Source organism: Hyla sarda, chromosome 2, assembly GCF_029499605.1.
Source record: "Hyla sarda isolate aHylSar1 chromosome 2, aHylSar1.hap1, whole genome shotgun sequence".
Lineage (NCBI taxonomy): Eukaryota > Metazoa > Chordata > Amphibia > Anura > Hylidae > Hyla > Hyla sarda.
The window spans coordinates 123171101-123189790 of NC_079190.1; the positions used below are offsets into that span (position 1 = coordinate 123171101).

General features: G+C 43.0%; 1 protein-coding gene across 5 annotated transcripts in view; it reads right to left on the reverse strand.

Annotated features, from left to right (window-relative positions):
• AKAP11 (A-kinase anchoring protein 11) overlaps positions 1-18690 on the reverse strand; it is a 107913-nt gene that overhangs the window by 7829 nt on the left and 81394 nt on the right. For all 5 annotated transcript variants that reach the window (XM_056555448.1, XM_056555444.1, XM_056555445.1 and 2 more), the window contains 2 exons: positions 12238-12284; positions 3569-3729 (listed from right to left, as the gene is read on the reverse strand). In XM_056555448.1, coding sequence (XP_056411423.1) covers positions 3569-3729; positions 12238-12284 — 208 coding nt within the window. The remainder of the gene's footprint in view (positions 1-3568; positions 3730-12237; positions 12285-18690) is intronic.

Below are 18690 nucleotides of genomic sequence, written 5' to 3' on the forward strand. Positions count from 1 at the left end.
GAGATGAGCGATAGGGGTATTCAATTATTACTATCCTGCTTCCTCTGCACTAGTCCCTGTTGAGTTGTGCCGCTTGGAAATGCGCCACAACAAAACGCATTGGATGTATATTACTGTAATCTGACTAGCATTGTATGTAATCACTGTACTGAGTGTATATAAGTGTTTACTATTTCTATACTCACCGAATACCTTGTGGAGGTTGCTGCTAACCAGCAAATAGACAGCTAACGGTTTGCTATTGACTTTACTGCACCTGGTTCCTTCCTTTCCCTCCATTTCTAGGGAGAGATAGGAGGTTGTAGGCTGGCATTCTCTAGGAAGGCCTCCCTGCAGTAACAGGTAGGGGGTCCTTGTGGACTAGTAGGGCCAGTGTAGTATAACCGTCATTAACTGATCCAGCATCAAGGATCAGCTGTATTTTGCCAAATTTGTGTTATTTATCCGTATACCTAAACATTTTGTGTGCGCTTTTATTTTAATGTATACCAAGAAAAAAAAACATTTTATGACTGTACTGTTGTTCCCATTGCACGATTCCTCTAAACTGACGCCGGAGGTCAGCAATTTGTTGAGGAACAGGGCGTAGAGTCTCTCCCGCTGTATAAACTGTTTTTTCACCTCCGTGGTGCGCTGCCTCAACTTTTGAGTCTCATGGCGCAGGATGACAAATTCCTGTCTAAGCTCATCCACTTTAGAGATCATGGAAGTATGACAAGAGGCTATAGTAGACAATATTTCAGTAAAGCAGAGGTCTATAGTGGCTCCATCATACAGCATCCGGTCTGGAGAGGGAAGAGGTGACGGACATAGAGGATGATCCGCTAAGGGCACGGACTGACCAGGTGCAGAACTGCCCGAAGGATCCTCAGATCTGGAGAATTGACTCAACGTCTTAGCAGCGTTGGCCGCCACTTTGGTAGAGAGAGTCAAGCTGTGAACGTCCACTAGCCTCAGAATGTCCGTCCTCCGAAGAGACATCATCATCAGATGAAGGGCGAGCCATCCCAGCTCCTGACTTATTGCGTTTGAATCTGCCCCTTGGGCCGCCCCCATAGTAGCACACAGTCACTTAGCAGGGCAAATAGGAGCAATGTAGGGCACCAGAAGAGAGGAACACCACACGTAGCACGCAGGGCAAGTGCCTCCGGGTAAGACAGCACAAAGATCCGCAGCCAACACTTCAACAGCAGGCGAGGGACAGAACCTTGCAGAGAATACAGTCCAGTTATGAATACACATAGGAGAGTACCCAGAACTCCACCAGCACTTCAGCTACTACAAGTCCCAGCAAGCCCAGCAGTGAAAAACGGTAATACAGTCCAGCAAAGGGCACTAGAGAAGCTTCAGGAGGGGAGACACCAAGCACAGAGCCAGCACTCTAACTATAAGGCCCAGCAAGCCCAGATATAAGCAAATGTAGTTATAGCACTGAGAGGCAGGCAGAGATGGCAGAGAGGGGGGTACTCACTGATGCAGCAGCGCTCGGCAGCCCAGGCAGAGTAGTGGAGGAGTCCAGAGGCTACTCTAGGGATATAGTACTAGGGATCGACCGATAGCAATTTTTTAGGGCCGATACCGATAATCTGAGACCTTTCAGGCCGATAGCCGACAATTTATACCGATATTCCGGTATAAATTATCGGCTATTCCCCCCCCCCCGGCCCCGCAGAAGCCGCTGCAGATCAATGATTTAAAGCGGGAGCTTTAAATCAATGAACTGCAGCGGCTTTTGCGGGGCCAGAGACCGCCGCCGCCACCCGCTTCTCTCCCCTGCCTGTCCTGGGGTCCTCCCTTATGCAACCACTATCGCCGCTGACCCATTGCCTCCCCCATCCCCAGTTTTATAATTACCTGTTCCCGGGGTCTGCGCTACTTCTGGCTCCGGTGGCGTCCTGAGCTGTCACTGTGCGCACTGACAGTGATGTTGCGTTGAGGGCGTCACTCGTCATTGCGCAGCGAGCACGAGTCAGAAGTAGCGCGGACCCCGGGAACAGGTAATTATAATACCGGGGATGGGGGAAGGCAATGGGGCAGCGGCGGCGGTCTCTGGCCGGGGAGGCGGGGGGAGGGGGGGGGGCATTATTGGCATATTGGCAAGGTAATTGCCGATACCGATAATGTCCAAAATCGTGAATAGCGGCCGATAATATCGGCCAAACCGATTATCGGTCGATCCCTAAATAGTACCCCCACAAATCCTCAGGAGAAAGTGTTGCCGTCCTTCGGTGCCCTCCTGCAGAGAGCTGTACTTTAGCACCGCAGCATGGCAGGCTCAGAAGCACAGGCAGAGGAGGAGTTGCCTAGGAGACACAGCATAGGAGAAAGCTCCACCCACAAAGGCCAGCAATGGCGGGGCCTCCAGCCACAGTAGCAAGGGACCAGCCCTGGATTCCAGCAAGAAAGCAGAGGACAACGCAGAGTACCTCGCAGCAGCAGAGCCTCCCCTCCGTCTCCACTCCAGGGCAGACTTCCACCACGATCGCCACCACCACCTGCACAGCCACCGTCTGGCCCAACCAGGGATCCGTTCACTGCCGCCGGCAATCAGGAGAAGCAGCCAGGAGCACTGCCACAGGAGACCTTCCAGAACTCAGAGAACCCCCTCAGGTAAGGATCACCGCAGGTCAGGGGTATTTTTCAGGATAAATGTAAACTGGGAAGCGGGAGCTTGTTGGACACATGTCTGCTCAGCTCCCCCATGAAGGCCATGTCCCCTTAAAAATCTCTTGAAATGAAAAGTATGCTTTAAAAAGGGGTACTCACCTGGAAAACTTTTTTTTTTTATCAACTGGTGGCAAAAGTTAAACAGATTTGTAAATTACTTCTATAAAAATCTCAACCCTTCCAGTACTTATCAGCTTCTGTATGTTGCAGAGGAAGTTCTTTTCTTTTTTAATTTCATTTCAGTTTGACCACAGTGCTCTCTGCTGACACCTCTGTCCATTTCAGGAACTGTCAAGAGTAACAGCAAATCACAATAGCAAACCTTTCCTGCTCTGGACAGTTTCTAAAATCGACAGAGGTGTCAGCAGAGAGCAAAAAGCACTTCCTCTGGAACATAAATGCATCTGATAAGTACTGGAAGGATTACATTTTTTTAAATAGAAGTAATTTACAAATCTGTTTAACTTTCTGCCAACAGTTGATTTTAAATAATTTTTTTCCATGGTAGTACCCTTTTAAGTTTGCAGATTAGATATAGATTACAAGGGAATCTCTTCTATTACCAACAGGACATATTATTGTCTACCTTGCCAGAAACATCTATTGTTAGAACCATACTTTTGATCAACTGTTCATATTTAGAGCACTGAATTTCAAGCATGGTCTTCATATTCAGAATGCAAAGTTTCAGACAGTCAGGGGACTTTTATATGGGTGTTTTAACATGTGCTTAAGGTTTGTATGAGTGACTACACGAGACACACTAGCATGGAATTGTAAGGTTGGCTACTATGCCAGCCAATGTGTATGTTCTATATTTCTTCTAATTGGCATGTTATTCAACCAAGTGTAGGCTCCTCCTCTTCAACATCTTATTCATGCAGTGGGTATATCAACTTACAGGCAATATCTCTTGTTTGGCCTGGTCGAGAAAGTGTATCTCAGAAATGCCAGACTCTGAGGCTGCAATCCACTGTAATATCATCCTGAGCTGCGACTCCACTGAGCTTGGTCCAATGTCCACATTTCTGATGTGTAGAGTCTTCAACTGTTGATTTACAACTGGAAAAACAAAATCTATTTGTATGCATATAAAATGTATTCTAAAAAAACTTTGCATAATGACTTTTAGCAAAAACCGTTGTGTTGTCCATTCCATTCTATTGCCTTTTGTCCCACCATGGATTATGGAAACGATTTATTCCTTGTGTGTTGGGGGGTGGAGTAGACTATTATTTCAGTACTACCTCTTGTACTAGGACAATCCAAAATTACCTTTACTTTAAATAACCATTTGCTATATTGATAATGGAACCACATGAACATTCTGCCCTCTAGTAGTAATAGGATTACACACGATCATATTGATCCAAAAGGTCAGCACTTGTTGGAAGTAAAATGCTTCTTTCTTAAAGGATCCCTAAAAATAGTGTATAACAAATGAATAAAATCACAAGAGCATCTCTGGGAATGCTCAGAAGGATATGTTTGGAGTCTTGTGACTCTTAATCACATGTAGATACAATTTACAAACTTTTATAGACAACTTTCTATGAGGATAAGGCCATGACAACATCGCTACTCCACCCCCAACATACAAGGAACGAATCACTTCCATAATCCATAGCAGAGCATTGTAACAAAACATTTCGTATACTCTTGTACAGTGGTCCCTCAACATATGATATTAATTGGTTCCAGGAGAACCATCATATGTTGAAACCATCATATGTCGAGTACATATGTCTATGTAAAAATAGTAATTGGTTCTGGGGCCTCGGAACCATTGTATGTTGAATACATATCTCTATGGGAAACTGCCAATTGGTTCTGGGATGACCATTGTATGTGGAGTGTATGAGGAGTGTTTAACAAACCAGGGTGCCTCCAGCTGTTGCACAACTACAACTCCCAGCATGCATGTACAGCCATTGACTGTCTGGGCATGCTGGGAGTTATAGTTTTGCAACAGCTGGAGGCACACTGATAGGGAAACATTGATGTATGGAATGTATAGTGTGTATATGTATTGTATGTGATGTGTGACACTGCATACAGTACTGTACAGTTCTTTAAATACCTTCAGGGGGGAACAGAATGTCCTCCATTACGATCCTGCCGACTACAGCTCTATAGGAAAGGAAGGGGAGCAGCTCATTGGATGCCTGTAGCAAGATGCTCCAGGCTATTGGCTATGGCTGCTCTGGGGGGGCGGGGCTTACACAGAGCTCACAGTGGAAGCCTGTATGAGTTAGCAGGACAGCATGTGAGTAACAGGAGGCAGAACGGGGCACACAGGGCACATTATACAACTATCTGTCAGTTGCTGAAGTTGTCAGCGCTGTCAGATAGCTGTTTGTACGATGGCACCGACACACAGCAGCATCATATGTCGAGGCTGCCTTCAACATACGATGGGCTCTGAGAGGCCATCATATGTTGAAATGATCATATGTCGGGGCCATCATAAGTCGAGGGATCACTGTATCTGCAATGTCAAAATATGGCACTGAAAGGGAGAACAAAATAATGATAGATTAAGTCTGTCCTATTCTTCAGGTCCCTAGGCTGAGAGCAATCCAATAGGTAAATTCACGAACGTCCCTGTTACAGAGTGTTCTCAGCATATCAACACCCCCAACAGGCAGTCTGACCACTTCCCAACATCATCCCCCACAAACCTCTTGAAAAGGCCAGGAAGCATTGGAGATGTTCACATTATTGGGATTCACTCTTCAATCCTTTCTTTAAATGGGCACTGTCATGAAATAAAAAAATTGATATGTTGTAGTACTTAAGTACTACAACATATCTCTAATATAGTTTAATTAAAAAAAGTGATTTTAAACCAGTTTAAAATCACTTTTAAATTCGGCCACTAGGGGTCGCCCTCCTAGTGGCCGAATGCATTCGGCAGTGACGTCACTACAGAATTTCGTCTCATTTGAGCCTGGCAAATGAGTCGAAATTCCAGTCACTGCGGTGCTCGCTCCCGCCTGTCAATCAAACAGGCGAGAGCGAGCACAGTGAAATCCAGGGCTGCGCATTGGCTCCCTGGACTCTCACACTGGCCGCCTCCCTGCTGCATATTCTCCCTGCAGCAGGGAGGAACATGGCTCTTACCTCTCCTTACAGCCCCGGCTCCAGTGGGGATACGCCGCCTCCTCACTGCTCCTTGCAGCTGTGTACTGTCATTGCCGGGGGGAGCACGTTATATGGAGCAACAAGTGTATGCCCGGCTTCCTGTCATGCTCCTACACTCTGGTAACTCTCTCTATGGTTCTGGAGGACTTTCAATCCTCCAGAAACATAGAGACAGTTTCCAGAGTGTACGGGCATGACAGGAAGCCGGGCATACACTTGTTGCTTGCTACGGACCCTCGCTCATGGTCCGGCACAGGTGAGGGGGAGGGGGGAGGGGGGGATGCGATATTGGTCGGGGGCTGGGTGTCTTCCAACACAGGGTGCCTCCAGTTGTTTCCCCACTACAACTCCCAGCATGCCCTGACAGCAAATATATGTCAGGGCATGCTGGGAGTTGTGGTGGTGAAACAGCTGGAGGCACCCTGTCCTGAGAACTATGGGCGGAACTCGGCCCCCAGCAGGCATCAGTGACGTGGTGCCTGCTGGGGAAGTCTGCCTGGTAGTGAGCACACTACCAGGCAGACAAAATGCCATTTTTAAGATAATAAAAAAAAAAATAAAGGCAGGGAGGGGGTTAGGGATAGATGGGCAATAGGCAGGGACAGAAAAAAAAAAAAAAGAGGATGGTGGGAGCTACCCTTTAAAGACCCTTTACACCACATACTTAGAAACACAATAAACGAAGTCCTTCATTTTGTGCATTTTTCCAAACAGTAGTACTTGAGACATTTGATCGTTTTGCAGCATGCTTGCAAATAACATCCAGCCTGCCCACATTTAAATCAGGGTCCGGTCTCAAGAGGGGAACATTATATGGTGCAAAAGCGTTACTTTGAGCTCTTAGTAATATGAGAACACACATACCCTCTCTTATGCATAAGAAACATCGGACTTTAGTTCTGACAGAAGTGCACAAAAGCAACAGTGCTCCAAAATTCAACAAGCTGCACCAAAGAGACAAGCAAAAAAACACATCAGGAGGGCTGGCAGGAAACACAGGCAAAAATAGTCCATAATGGGGGCAGCAGAGGACAATAATTTAAGTGAACCGTCTGGGCATGCTGGGAGTTTTTCAACATCTGGAGGGCCACAGTTTAAGACCACTGATCTAAAGGCTTGGGCTTTTACCATTTTAATGCCTATGAGACTATCTTGGAAGTGAACAAGTTTGCTTGTTCATTAACACTGCAGAAACATTTTGCTAACATGGAGGAAATCATCCTTTTGCGACTGATAATACCACTAATGTATGCCCTGATTCTGTTCAAAATGTAGATTTTTCAATAAATAATACTATAGATGCAAGAAGATATTCCGTGTCTTCTGTTTGTAGTTCTGTACAAGAACAAATTACATTATGGGACTTGTGTAGTTTGCAGTTTATGTCATCTACTCAGGTTATTAAATCTGCCAAAAAATTCTTCATTAAAATTCCTGGAATTTATCAGTTCAGTCCCAGAATTTGGGTTATGGATAAATTCCAGAACTTGCTTCTGCAGGAGTTAAAGGGGAACTCTGGTGGAAAAAAAATGTTTTCAAATCAACTGGCTCCACAAAGTTAAAGGGGTATTCCAGGAAAAAACTTTTTTATATACATCAACTGGCTCCAGAAAGTTAAACAGATTTGTAAATTAATTCTATTAAAAAATCTTAATCCTTCCAATAGTTATTAGCTTCTGAAGTTTTCTGTCTAACTGCTCAATGATGATGTCACATCCCGGGAGCTGTGCATGATGGGAGAATATCCCCATAGGAACTGCACAGCTCACAGGACGTAAGTCATCAGAGAGCAGTTAGACAGAAAACAACAACTCAACTTCAGAAGCTAATAACTATTGGAAGGATTAAGATTTTTTAATAGAAGTAATTTACAAATCTGTTTAACTTTCCGGAGCCAGTTGATAAATAAAAAAAAGTTTTGGCCTGGAATACCCCTTTAACTTCAGAAGCTCATAAGTACTGAAAGGATAAAGTTTTTTTAATAGAAGTAATTTACAAATCTGTTTAACTTTCTGGAGCCAGTTGATATGTACTTTTTTTTCCCCGGATAACCCCTTTAAAACAGATTTGTAAATTACTTCTATTTAAAAATATCAACCCCTCCAGTACTTATCAGCTGCCTAAACTACAGATATACTACAGAGAAATGTGTGAAGTTCTTTCCAGTCTGACCACAGTGCTCTCTGCTGACATCTCTGTCCATGTCAGGAACTGTCCATAGTAGGAGAGGTTTTCTATGGGGATTTGCTCCTAATCTGGACAGTTCCTGACACGGACAGAGGTGTCAGCAGAGAGCACTGTTGTCAGACTGGAAAGAAACTCATACATTTCTTTGTAGTATACAGCAGCTGATAAGAACTGGAAGGCTTCAGATTTTTAAGTTATTATTCATAAAAGTAATTTACAAATTGTTTAACTTTCTGGCACCAGTTGATTTGAAAACATTTGTTTTCCCACTTATTTCCCCTTTAATTTACTTAAAGGGCCAGATTAACCCACAGAGGGACAATTTCACTAGAAAGAAGAGAAGTGCATTGACAGAGCCTAAAAATAATCAGGATTTGATGGTTAAAGCAGCAGATAACGGGAATCAGTTGTCTGTATTGTATTTCTCTTTGAATGAAAAAAGTTTGAGTGACCCTCAAACTTATCGCAAGCTTAGCTTTAAAGGGGTTCTCCACTGCTTAACCTTCTTTGGCCAGTTAGTTAGTACTGTGGCTATATGTCATTAACGCTTTCTTTCCTGTTGCTAGCGCTACTATATGTGCTTTTTTTTTTTTAACCTTTTTTTAACAGACCCGGAAGCTGGTTAATTCCTTAGTTTGCTAGCTTGCCTCGACCACTTTTTTTTCCTCCCGCCGCCATCTTGCCATCGATACGTCACCCTGCAGGGTGTTGTGTGGGAGGCCGGCCTGCCCCTCGCTCCGTTCGTGCCCGCCTCCCGCGCCAATGAATATTCTGCCGTCATAAGCGCGCACCTCCTTACTTTCAGCTTCTTCTAAGCTGAATGCTGATTGGGCTGCTAGCAGCGGCGAATCGGCTCTGGTGATTGGCGCATGCGCAGTTCATTCTCGATGGTGAGGGTCATCTACGCATGTGCCATTGTGATGTCAGCCTCGGGCCTGACGCGCTGGGGGATTGTTAACACTAACCTTGCCAGAGGGGAGTCCCTGAGCGCTGGACAGCTCCCGAAGGTTTGCTATGGGCTCTCTGGCAGATGTTCGTGCCGCATGTGATCCTAATTTTTCATATCAGTTTTACTGCAGGTATTTTAGGGATTGGACTATTTAAGGGGAACATGTGCTGCAATAAACCTCTTTTCTCTGGGCATGGTGTCAGTGTGTATGCTGCATTTTTCCCTTGTCTATAGTGTTTTGGCAAGTCCATTTATTCCTGGTATTTTGGGTAAGTTTGGGGTGTTTTTTTTGGCAGATTTTGAAATATCCTATTTAAATAGTCCAATCCCTAAAACACCTGCAGTTAAACAGATATGAAAAATTAGGTTCACATGCGGCGCGAACATCTGCCAGAGAGCCCATAGGAAACCTTCGGGAGCTGTCCAGCGCTCAGGGACTCCCCTCTGGCAAGGTGAGTGTTAACAATCCCCCAGCGCGTCAGGCCCGAGGCTGACATCACAATGGCACATGCGCAGATGACCCTCACGATCGAGGACGAACTGCGCATGCGCCAATCACCAGAGCCGATTCACCGCAAGCAGCCCAATCAGCATTCAGCTTAAAGAAGCTTAAAAGTAAGGAGGTGCGCGCTTATGACGGCAGAATATTCATTAGCGCGGGAGGCGGGCACGAACGGAGCGAGGGGCAGGCCGGCCTCCCACACAACACCCTGCAGGGTGACGTATCGATGGCAAGATAGTGGCGGGAGAAAAAAAAAAAAGTGGTCGAGGCAAGCCAGCAAACTAAGGAATTAACCAGCTTCTGGGTCTGTTAAAAAAGGTAAAAAAAAAAAAAAAAAGACACATATAGTAGCATTAGCAACAGGAAAGAAAGCGTTAATGACATATAGCCACAGTACTAACTGGCCAAAGAAGGTTAAAGCAGTGGAGAACCCCTTTAATACCACCAACCAATATCAGGAAGATCTAAAAGGGGTACTCCGTGGAATTTTTTTATTTTTTTATCAACTGGTGCCAGAAAGTTAAACAGATTTGTAAATTACTTCTATTAAAAAATCTTAATCCTTCCAATACATTTTATGGGTTGTATACTACAGAGAAAATGCTTTTCTTTTTGGATTTCCACGTTTTCCACGGGTGTACCCCCTTTAAGATGCTTTTGCTGGAAGGCATGCATAGAGGTCTCCTCTCCATAAAGGAGTTTGACTGCCTCTATTTACGCAACCTTGTTCCCTTCATCTTTCATGCCCTCCCTCAAAGGTTTATAAGACCCGATTCCTGCCATCTATGAGATCCACTGTGGTGGGAATCATTTCTCATAATGACTAAGTTGTGTAAGAAGCTAGATTTGTTTCTCCAACCACTAGTATCCAGACGTCCCAGCCATATAAAGGACGCAAAGAATTTCTCCTGGCTCACCTGTGACGTTGAGTCGTTATACTCCTCTTTACCTCACAGTATGTCACTATAAGCAGTATCCGATATAAAATCAAGTTTTCACATACAGTCTAGAGTTAAAAAGTTTATTTTCATAATGTTGGAATATGTCCTTTCACAATTTTTTTTTTTACGTTTAATGGAACACATTTTTGCAGTGCACAGGTGCCAGTATGGAGGCACTAAATCTTCCCCTTCACTTGCTAACATTTGAGATTATTTTAGTGGGAAAATCCGTATATTTTCATGGAACCTAGCCCATTTTTAAACAGCAGCACCCCGTTAGAATCAGTCCCCGGAGCATGTTCGCTCCGGGTCTGATTACTGGCGATCACGGGGGCCGGAGCATTGTGACATCACGGCCCCGCGTGACGTCACGCTCCGCCCCCTCCCATAGGCTTGCGTGACCCCCTCCCATAGGCTTGCATTGAGGGGGCGGGGCCGTGATGTCACAATGCTGCGGCCCCTGTGATCGCCAGTAATCAGACCCGGAGCGAACATGCTCCGGGGACTGATTATAACGGGGTGCTGCATGCAAGATCAAGGGGGTCCCCAGCAGCGGGTCCCCCCCAAGATCAGGCATCTTATCCCCTATACTTTGGATAGAGGATAAGATGTCTAAGCGCTGGAGTACCCCTTTAAGTAATGCAACAATGAATAACAGGAGCAATAAATCAAGATCAGAATGCAATGGCAGAGAAAAACAAATCTTTGAAAAAATAAAAAATAAATTACGCGGTAATTAACAATCAAGAACAATGAGGAAAAAGAAAATAGAAAGAAGAAGAAGAGGGGAAGAAACTACAAGAAGACTGGCAAGAAAACAGCAGACACAACAAGACAAAACAGATGACAATAAACGAACGACAGAGCATCCAGCTTTTTTTATGTACTTTTGATGGCTAATGTGACTGATGCCAGGGTGGAGACCCAGACGTTCAGGAAGTCCTTGTCAGGGAATACCCTGCTTAGAGCTAGCTCTTGTCATCCCTATCATACCATCACTGGGGACAAGGGGGCCTCAAAAAGGCTCCTTTATAATACAGTAAATAAGGTTCATACTAGGAATAGGGAGGATCTCATACGTAACATTAAACAGCCCAAGCCTGATCAGAGTACAGTTACCCTTTGCACCATGTATAGTATGAAATTTGGATTCATTAGGAACATTCAGGGACATTTATCACAACCTGTGCAGAGAAAAAGCTGACTAGTGGCCCATAGCAACCAGATTGCTTCTTTCATTTTTAACAAGGCCTCTGCAAAATAAAAGCAGCAATTTGATTGTTTTCTATGGGCAAATGCATCACTCTTCCTTTACACATGTTTAGATAAATCTACCCCATATCTACCCCAATCTATCTCCAAATATTTACCTATCTTGAGACAGGACCCTCATATACATGGAGTGCGTAAAGGAGGCCTAAGATTTTCCAGCAGGAGGGCACAGAGTCTGGCCTGCACCCGCTCTCCTAGTCTGTTACCTGTTCACATTTACGTGGCAGGGGTTGGAGATGGTTATCCCTAAATGTGGTCAGGCTGAATGTGTTACTTGCAAGCATGCTGCAAAATTATCAAATGTCTCAGATACTAATGATGGTAAATGAAAATTATTGACTTCATTAATAGCAATTCTGAATACATGTGTACAGTGTTTGCAGGAATGTTTGCAATGTGATATATGGTGACAGCAAAAAAAAGATCTTGAATAGATTAAGAACACCTTCAAAATAGATTCAAGAACACCTTCAGGGTGCAGTAAATCCCAATAATGCAAACATCTCCAAAGCATTCCGGCATTTTCGAGAGGTTCTTTATGCAGTAGCTAATATGTAGGACAACATATAACTTACCTTCTGCAGTTATTTTGGGGTCTTCATCCTTTTCTTCTGTCCCGTCACTAAGTTTTAATAAACAAAAAGTTATTAACTGATCAAAAATGCTGTTTCACTAAGTTAAATGCAAAGCGGACACAAGTCAGGATTACACAGATCAAGACTTAAAGGAGAACTCCAGAATACAAAAATTGTCCCCCATACTGCCTGCAGTAAAAAATATAAATAGATACATACCTTCCTTCGTTCCCCCAGTGCCTCCGGTAACCCGCTCCGGTCTCCGCCGTGATCCTCTTCCTGGTTGCTGGTGGTCGTCGAGTCATACTGCCAATCACCGACCGCAGCGAAGTCCCAACTCGGCCGGCGATAGGCTGAGCGACAGTGTGACGTTTTCGGCCCAGGTAGCAGGTGCCGGTGTAGTGAAGAATTGTGTGTCTTGCAGCATTCTCACACTGCTGCTCAGGCTGTCGCCGGCCGAGTCAGGACTTCGCTGCGGCCGGTGATTGGCTGAGAGAAGTAGGACTCACCGACCACCGGCAACCAGGAAGAGGATCACGGCGGAGACCGGAGTGGGTTACCGGAGGCACCGGGGGAGCGAAGGAAGGTATGTACCTGTTTATTTTTTTACTGCCGGCAGTATGGGGGACAATTTCTGTATTCTGGAGTTCTCCTTTAAGAATTAAATGGTTTGAATTACCTATGAGGATGTTACTCTTCCTCACACAGTTTGCTGATTGAGGAAAGAATGGTAAATGTCTCGTGTGCATAAAAGGCTAGATTCATACAGTGTTTATTCATGGATATTTTTGAGCAGGACACTCCAGCATTCTGTGCCTATATACACATGTAATATGCCTACAAAACACGGCCCATAATGTAAGATACAATTACTTTTCCATTGCATTTTCAGCATGTACAAAAAGCATCTCTATTCTTTGAGCTTACTATGTTCAACACTTTAATGAAAATTAAAATACACATATTTTCTCCTTTTACGAATCCAGTCTTAGGCTACACGCGTACATAGTATTTTTTACCAAAAGCGGATCCACAACACAAAACAAGGTGGAAATCTTTCTATAATATTTGTTCTCTGTGTTGAGTCCAATCCTAGTTTTGGTAAAAATGCTTACAAAATTTAGCTTCAGAATATTCTGTGTGCACATAGCTAGAGATAAGCGAAGTTACAGTGATTCGATTCATCACGACCTTCTTGGCTCAGCAGTTGCTGACTTTAGCCTGCATAAATTAGTTCAGCTTTCAGGTGCTCCGGTGGGCTGGAAAAGGTGGATACAGCCCTCGGAGACTAGCCTTAGTAAAAGGTTTAAACCCTGGTTAAACTTTGATAATACACATATTCCTATCTTTATTGTAATAACGGGATGATTGTTGCCCCAGAATCAAATCTAAAGAGAAGTTACTGTATATCCTTCAATTTCTTTGGCTGTACTCCTATTTAGTGCATCATTTCAGTGTCGATATTTTAAATGTTCTACCGGTGTAAGATGCAGACATATGCAACAGTGTACTTCTGTATTAGAACAGCGTTTCCCAATCAGGGAGCCACCAGACATTGCAAAACTACAATCCACAGAATGCCTGGATTGTTAAGGAGTAATTTACTAATTTATATAAAACTTTCTTGCACCTCCAGAGTACTCCTTACACACAGGGATACCAATCAAGCATGCCTAACGAACATCTTTTTGACATATAATCTATATATATATATATATATATATATATATATATATATATATATATATATATAATATAATATAATATATATTATATATATATATATATATATATATATAAAACTCAACGTGTGTGTATGTATGTATGTATGTTCCACAAAAACTTCCAAACGGCTAAAGATATTAACATGAAACTTGGCACACATGTTACTTATATGTCAACAACAAACATAGGATAGGTGATTTAACCCTTACTTACCCCCCATTTGCCAGGGGCGGTATTTATGTTTAAAGTCCTATAAAAGTCTATGGGAAATATATGTTACTGCATAACTTCCAAACGGCTGGAGATAGTTCGATAATACTTGGTCACATTCGGAAAGTGAAGTTGACACCGCTCACCCTTATGCCCTCGCCACGACACGGACAGGACCGGACCCCAGTCCGTTGATAATAGAGCAAATGAAGAAAGAGTCCAGCGTGGCAATTCAAGCAATGCTCAAAACTTCATTCAGCAATCAGCCAACGTGGAAGACAGGTGACGCGTTTTGGCCACAGTGCGTAGCCTTAGTCGTACAAAAAACAGACATAGGTGAATGTTATTTATAGAGGAAGGGGTGGAATCACCACATAGGGCTTGGCCCAGGTGTTTAACTCTCTCCCTCCCTAACATACGAGATAACACTAAAAACGCAAGAGAACAATATCTTGCCCTGTGAATACATGTATAAACTAAGTATAAAATCTGATTTCAAACATCAAAGTTATATATGTTCTCTTCATACTTGAATGGTCGATCTAGATGTAACATCTGGCACAATCTTGAAGTTTTCTCTCTGTCTTTTCGTTGTCGCACATGAGCATATATAATGGTACATTATGAAGAAAAATACAAATACAAAAAATAAGTATAATTATATAATTTATAACAATATATAACTGGGAAAATGTTTCCAAAAAGCTCCATATAAAAAAGTCCAGGGGTAATATGCCCATGTGCGCTGCGTATAAGAAAGAGGAAGAAAACTGGGAAAAGAAAATGACAAAAAAAATAATTTTAATTGGAGTTACATGAAAAAAATATAACCAAAAAAATTGTTTTTAAAATAATATTTCATCAGTGAAAAGGTAAATATAGAAAGAGAAAAACACAGGTACACAGACACAAAATTAGGGAGGGCTCATATCCGCTAAAACACATAATAGATAGTATCATATTAAAATACATATGAAAATTATTAGCCATATAAGATAATAAAATGTGGACAAACAGAGAGATGATAAACCATGGAATATACATATATTCCATATACATGGTTGACATCATCTCTGAGAATAACTACTGTTCAAGGTTCGTCCGTTACTATATTAATATGTAACTATATTATAAAACATAAAAGATGATATAAGTGCATATATATATGCATTCCCAATGTAGGGACACTAGTAATGGAGGATAACGTCCTGTCTATGTTTCAAAAGATAATTTACCACCAATAAAACGTATTCCTGCAGATCACCGTCGTATGGGGCATAGGTGGACAAAAACCATCTCAAGGAGAGAATGGCTCCATCATGAGGTATTATAGAATATAGTGACATGACGTCAGCCGTTATCCATCTCATGCCCGGCTTCCACTCGATGTTATCCATGGCGACCGGAACATCTCTGGTGTCCTGGAGGAAGCCGGGCATGAGAGGGACCAACGGCTGAAGCCTGGAATCTATCCATTCACATAGTTTTTTCATTCAAGGAGCGTATGCCTACTACGATTGGGCGCATGGGGGAGGGAATACATTCTCATGTATCTTAGGCAAAGAGTGGAAAATAGCCATGATTGGGTCAGATACCTTTATATAATCTGCCTCTTTGGCTGTAATGTGACCCTCCTTAACCCCAAAATCAACAAGATCAAACATAATAGCTTTAGATCGTGGTGTTGGATTAAAACTCAATTTAGTGTAAGTAGTATTATCAGATAAAATATCCATATTCAATTTATGATAGAGGCCATCACCCAACACCACGATTGCTCCCCCCCTTGTCAACGCTGCGGATCACAATACCCCTATCATCTGCAAGCTCCTGCAGTGCCACTCTTTCCTGATAACATAGATTGTGCTTAACTGGTGGTGTATTTTTAGAAAGATGATATAACTCTTTTTCCACCAGTGTCTGGAAATGTTCCAAGACCGGAGTCCTGGAAATAATTGGATAGAACTTTGGGTTAGGTGCAGTAAATTGTGGGGTGATGTCTGGTTTTAGATCACTTAAATGTTGCAATTCCGACAGGGTGGTGAGCTCCCGAAAAGAGAGCCCCTCCACCCTATCAGAGTGTATTGTATGACTGTTGTTGGGAGTGACATGAGTATCGGTGCATGCTGTGTGAATACAATATCATTAGGCATATATCCTTCAGTCTCATCTTGCAAATTAACATCCCCCATATCACAGTTCAAAACGTCATCAGACATCAAGTCCATATTAGAAAAATGTTTCCGCACCGTAATAGAACGGACAAACTTATTAACATCCAGCATTGTTCTATAAAAATTAAAAGAACCTGCTGGGGAAAAAGTTAGCCCCTTGGACAGTACCTGGAGTTGAGGTTCAGTCAGAGTCCTTGCCGATAAGTTGAAAACAGGAACAATGTCTAGTTCTTCTTTGCATTCTGCCTCCTTGTGATCTTTCTTGGATGCGTGGTGCTTTCGACCGCTGCGTCGTTTTTTGATGATGTTATCTTTGTGTTGCGATCCTCTCGTAGTGGTGAAGAGGCAGCATCTGGAGTATGTGGACCAGCAGACATGTCCACTGATTCAACACCCGAAATGGACTCCACATCAGTTTCATTGAAACTTACTCTGGCAGGTTTGGAATTTTTATTTCTTCCATTTCTTCCATATTTTCTATTGTATTGATTCTTTAATATGGATCTTGGGGTGCGGTTGTTGTTCCTCCTATTAGGCCATTCAAATACATTCCTCGATTTATAATCCTGTAAGTCTCTTTTAAACTTATAAATAAAGGAGGATAAGTTTAAAAGAGACTTACAGGATTATAAATCAAGAAATGTATTTGAATGGCCTAATAGCAGGAACCACAACCGCACCCCAAGATCCATATAAAAGAATCAATACAATAGAAAATATGGAAGAAATAAAAATGCCAAACCTGCCAGAGTAAGTTTCAATGAAACTGATGTGGAGTCCATTTCGGATGTTGAATCAGTGGACATGTCTGCTGGTCCACATACTCCAGATGCCACCTCTTCACCACTACAAGAGGATCGCAACACAAAGATGACATCATCAAAAAACGACGCAGCGGTCGAAAGCACCACGCATCCAAGAAAGATCACAAGGCGGCAGAATGCAAAGAAGAACTAGACATTGTTCCTGTTTTCAACTTATCGGCAAGGACTCTGACTGAACCTCAACTCCAGGTACTGTCCAAGGGGCTAACTTTTTCCCCAGCAGGTTCTTTTAATTTTTATAGAACGATGCTGGATGTTAATAAGTTTGTCCGTTCTATTACGGTGCGGAAACATTTTTCTAATATGGATGATGTCTGATGACGTTTTGAACTGTGATATGGGGGGTGTTAATTTGCAAGATGAGACTGAAGGAAATATGCCTAATGATATTGTATTCACACAGCATGCATCAGATACTCATGTCACTCCCAACAACAGTCATACAATACACTCTGATAGGGTGGAGGGGCTCTCTTTTCGGGAGCTCACCACCCTGTCGGAATTGCAACATTTAAGTGATCTAAAACCAGACATCACACCACAATTTACTGCACCTAACCCAAAGTTCTATCCAATTATTTCCAGGACTCCGGTCTTGGAACATTTCCAGACACTGGTGGAAAAAAAGAGTTATATCATCATTCTAAAAATACACCACCAGTTAAGCACAATCTATGTTATCAGGAAAGAGTGGCACTGCAGGAGCTTGCAGATGATAGGGGTATTGTGATCCGCAGCGCTGACAAGGGGGCAGCAATCGTGGTGTTGGATGATGGCCTCTATCATAAATTGAATATATATATTTTATCTGATAATACTACTTACACTAAATTGAGCTTTAATCCAACACCACGATTTAAAGCTATTGTGTTTGATCTTGTTGATTTGGGGGTTAAGGAGGGTCACATTACAGCCAAAGAGATAGATTATATAAAAAGGTATCTGACCCAATCATGGCTATTTTCCACTCTTTGCCTAAGATACATAAGAATGTATTCCCTCCCCCATGCGCCCAATCGTAGTAGGCATAGGCTCCTTGAATGAAAAACTATGTGAATGGGTAGATTCCAGGCTTCAGCCGTTAGTCCCTCTCATGCCCGGCTTCCTCCAGGACACCAGAGATGTTCTGGTCGCCATGGATAACATCGAGTGGAAGCCGGGCATGAGATGGATAATGGCTGACGTCACGTCACTATATTCTATAATACCTCATGATGGAGCCATTCTCTCCTTGAGATGGTTTTTGTCCACCTATGCCCCATACTCCGGTGATCTGCAGGAATACATTTTATTGGTGGTAAATTATCTTTTGAAACATAAAACTTTTTTATGTTTGACATATGCTTTTTCCTGCAGATCACTGGAGCTTCTATGGCAGCGAAATTCTCGCCATCCCTTGCAAATATCTATATGGCATGGTGGGAAAAAGATTACCTATTTTCCGACAAAAACATTTATGCGGATCACATAGTCTGGTATGGCCGGTACATAGACGACCTCCTGCTTATTGGGGGGTCGTC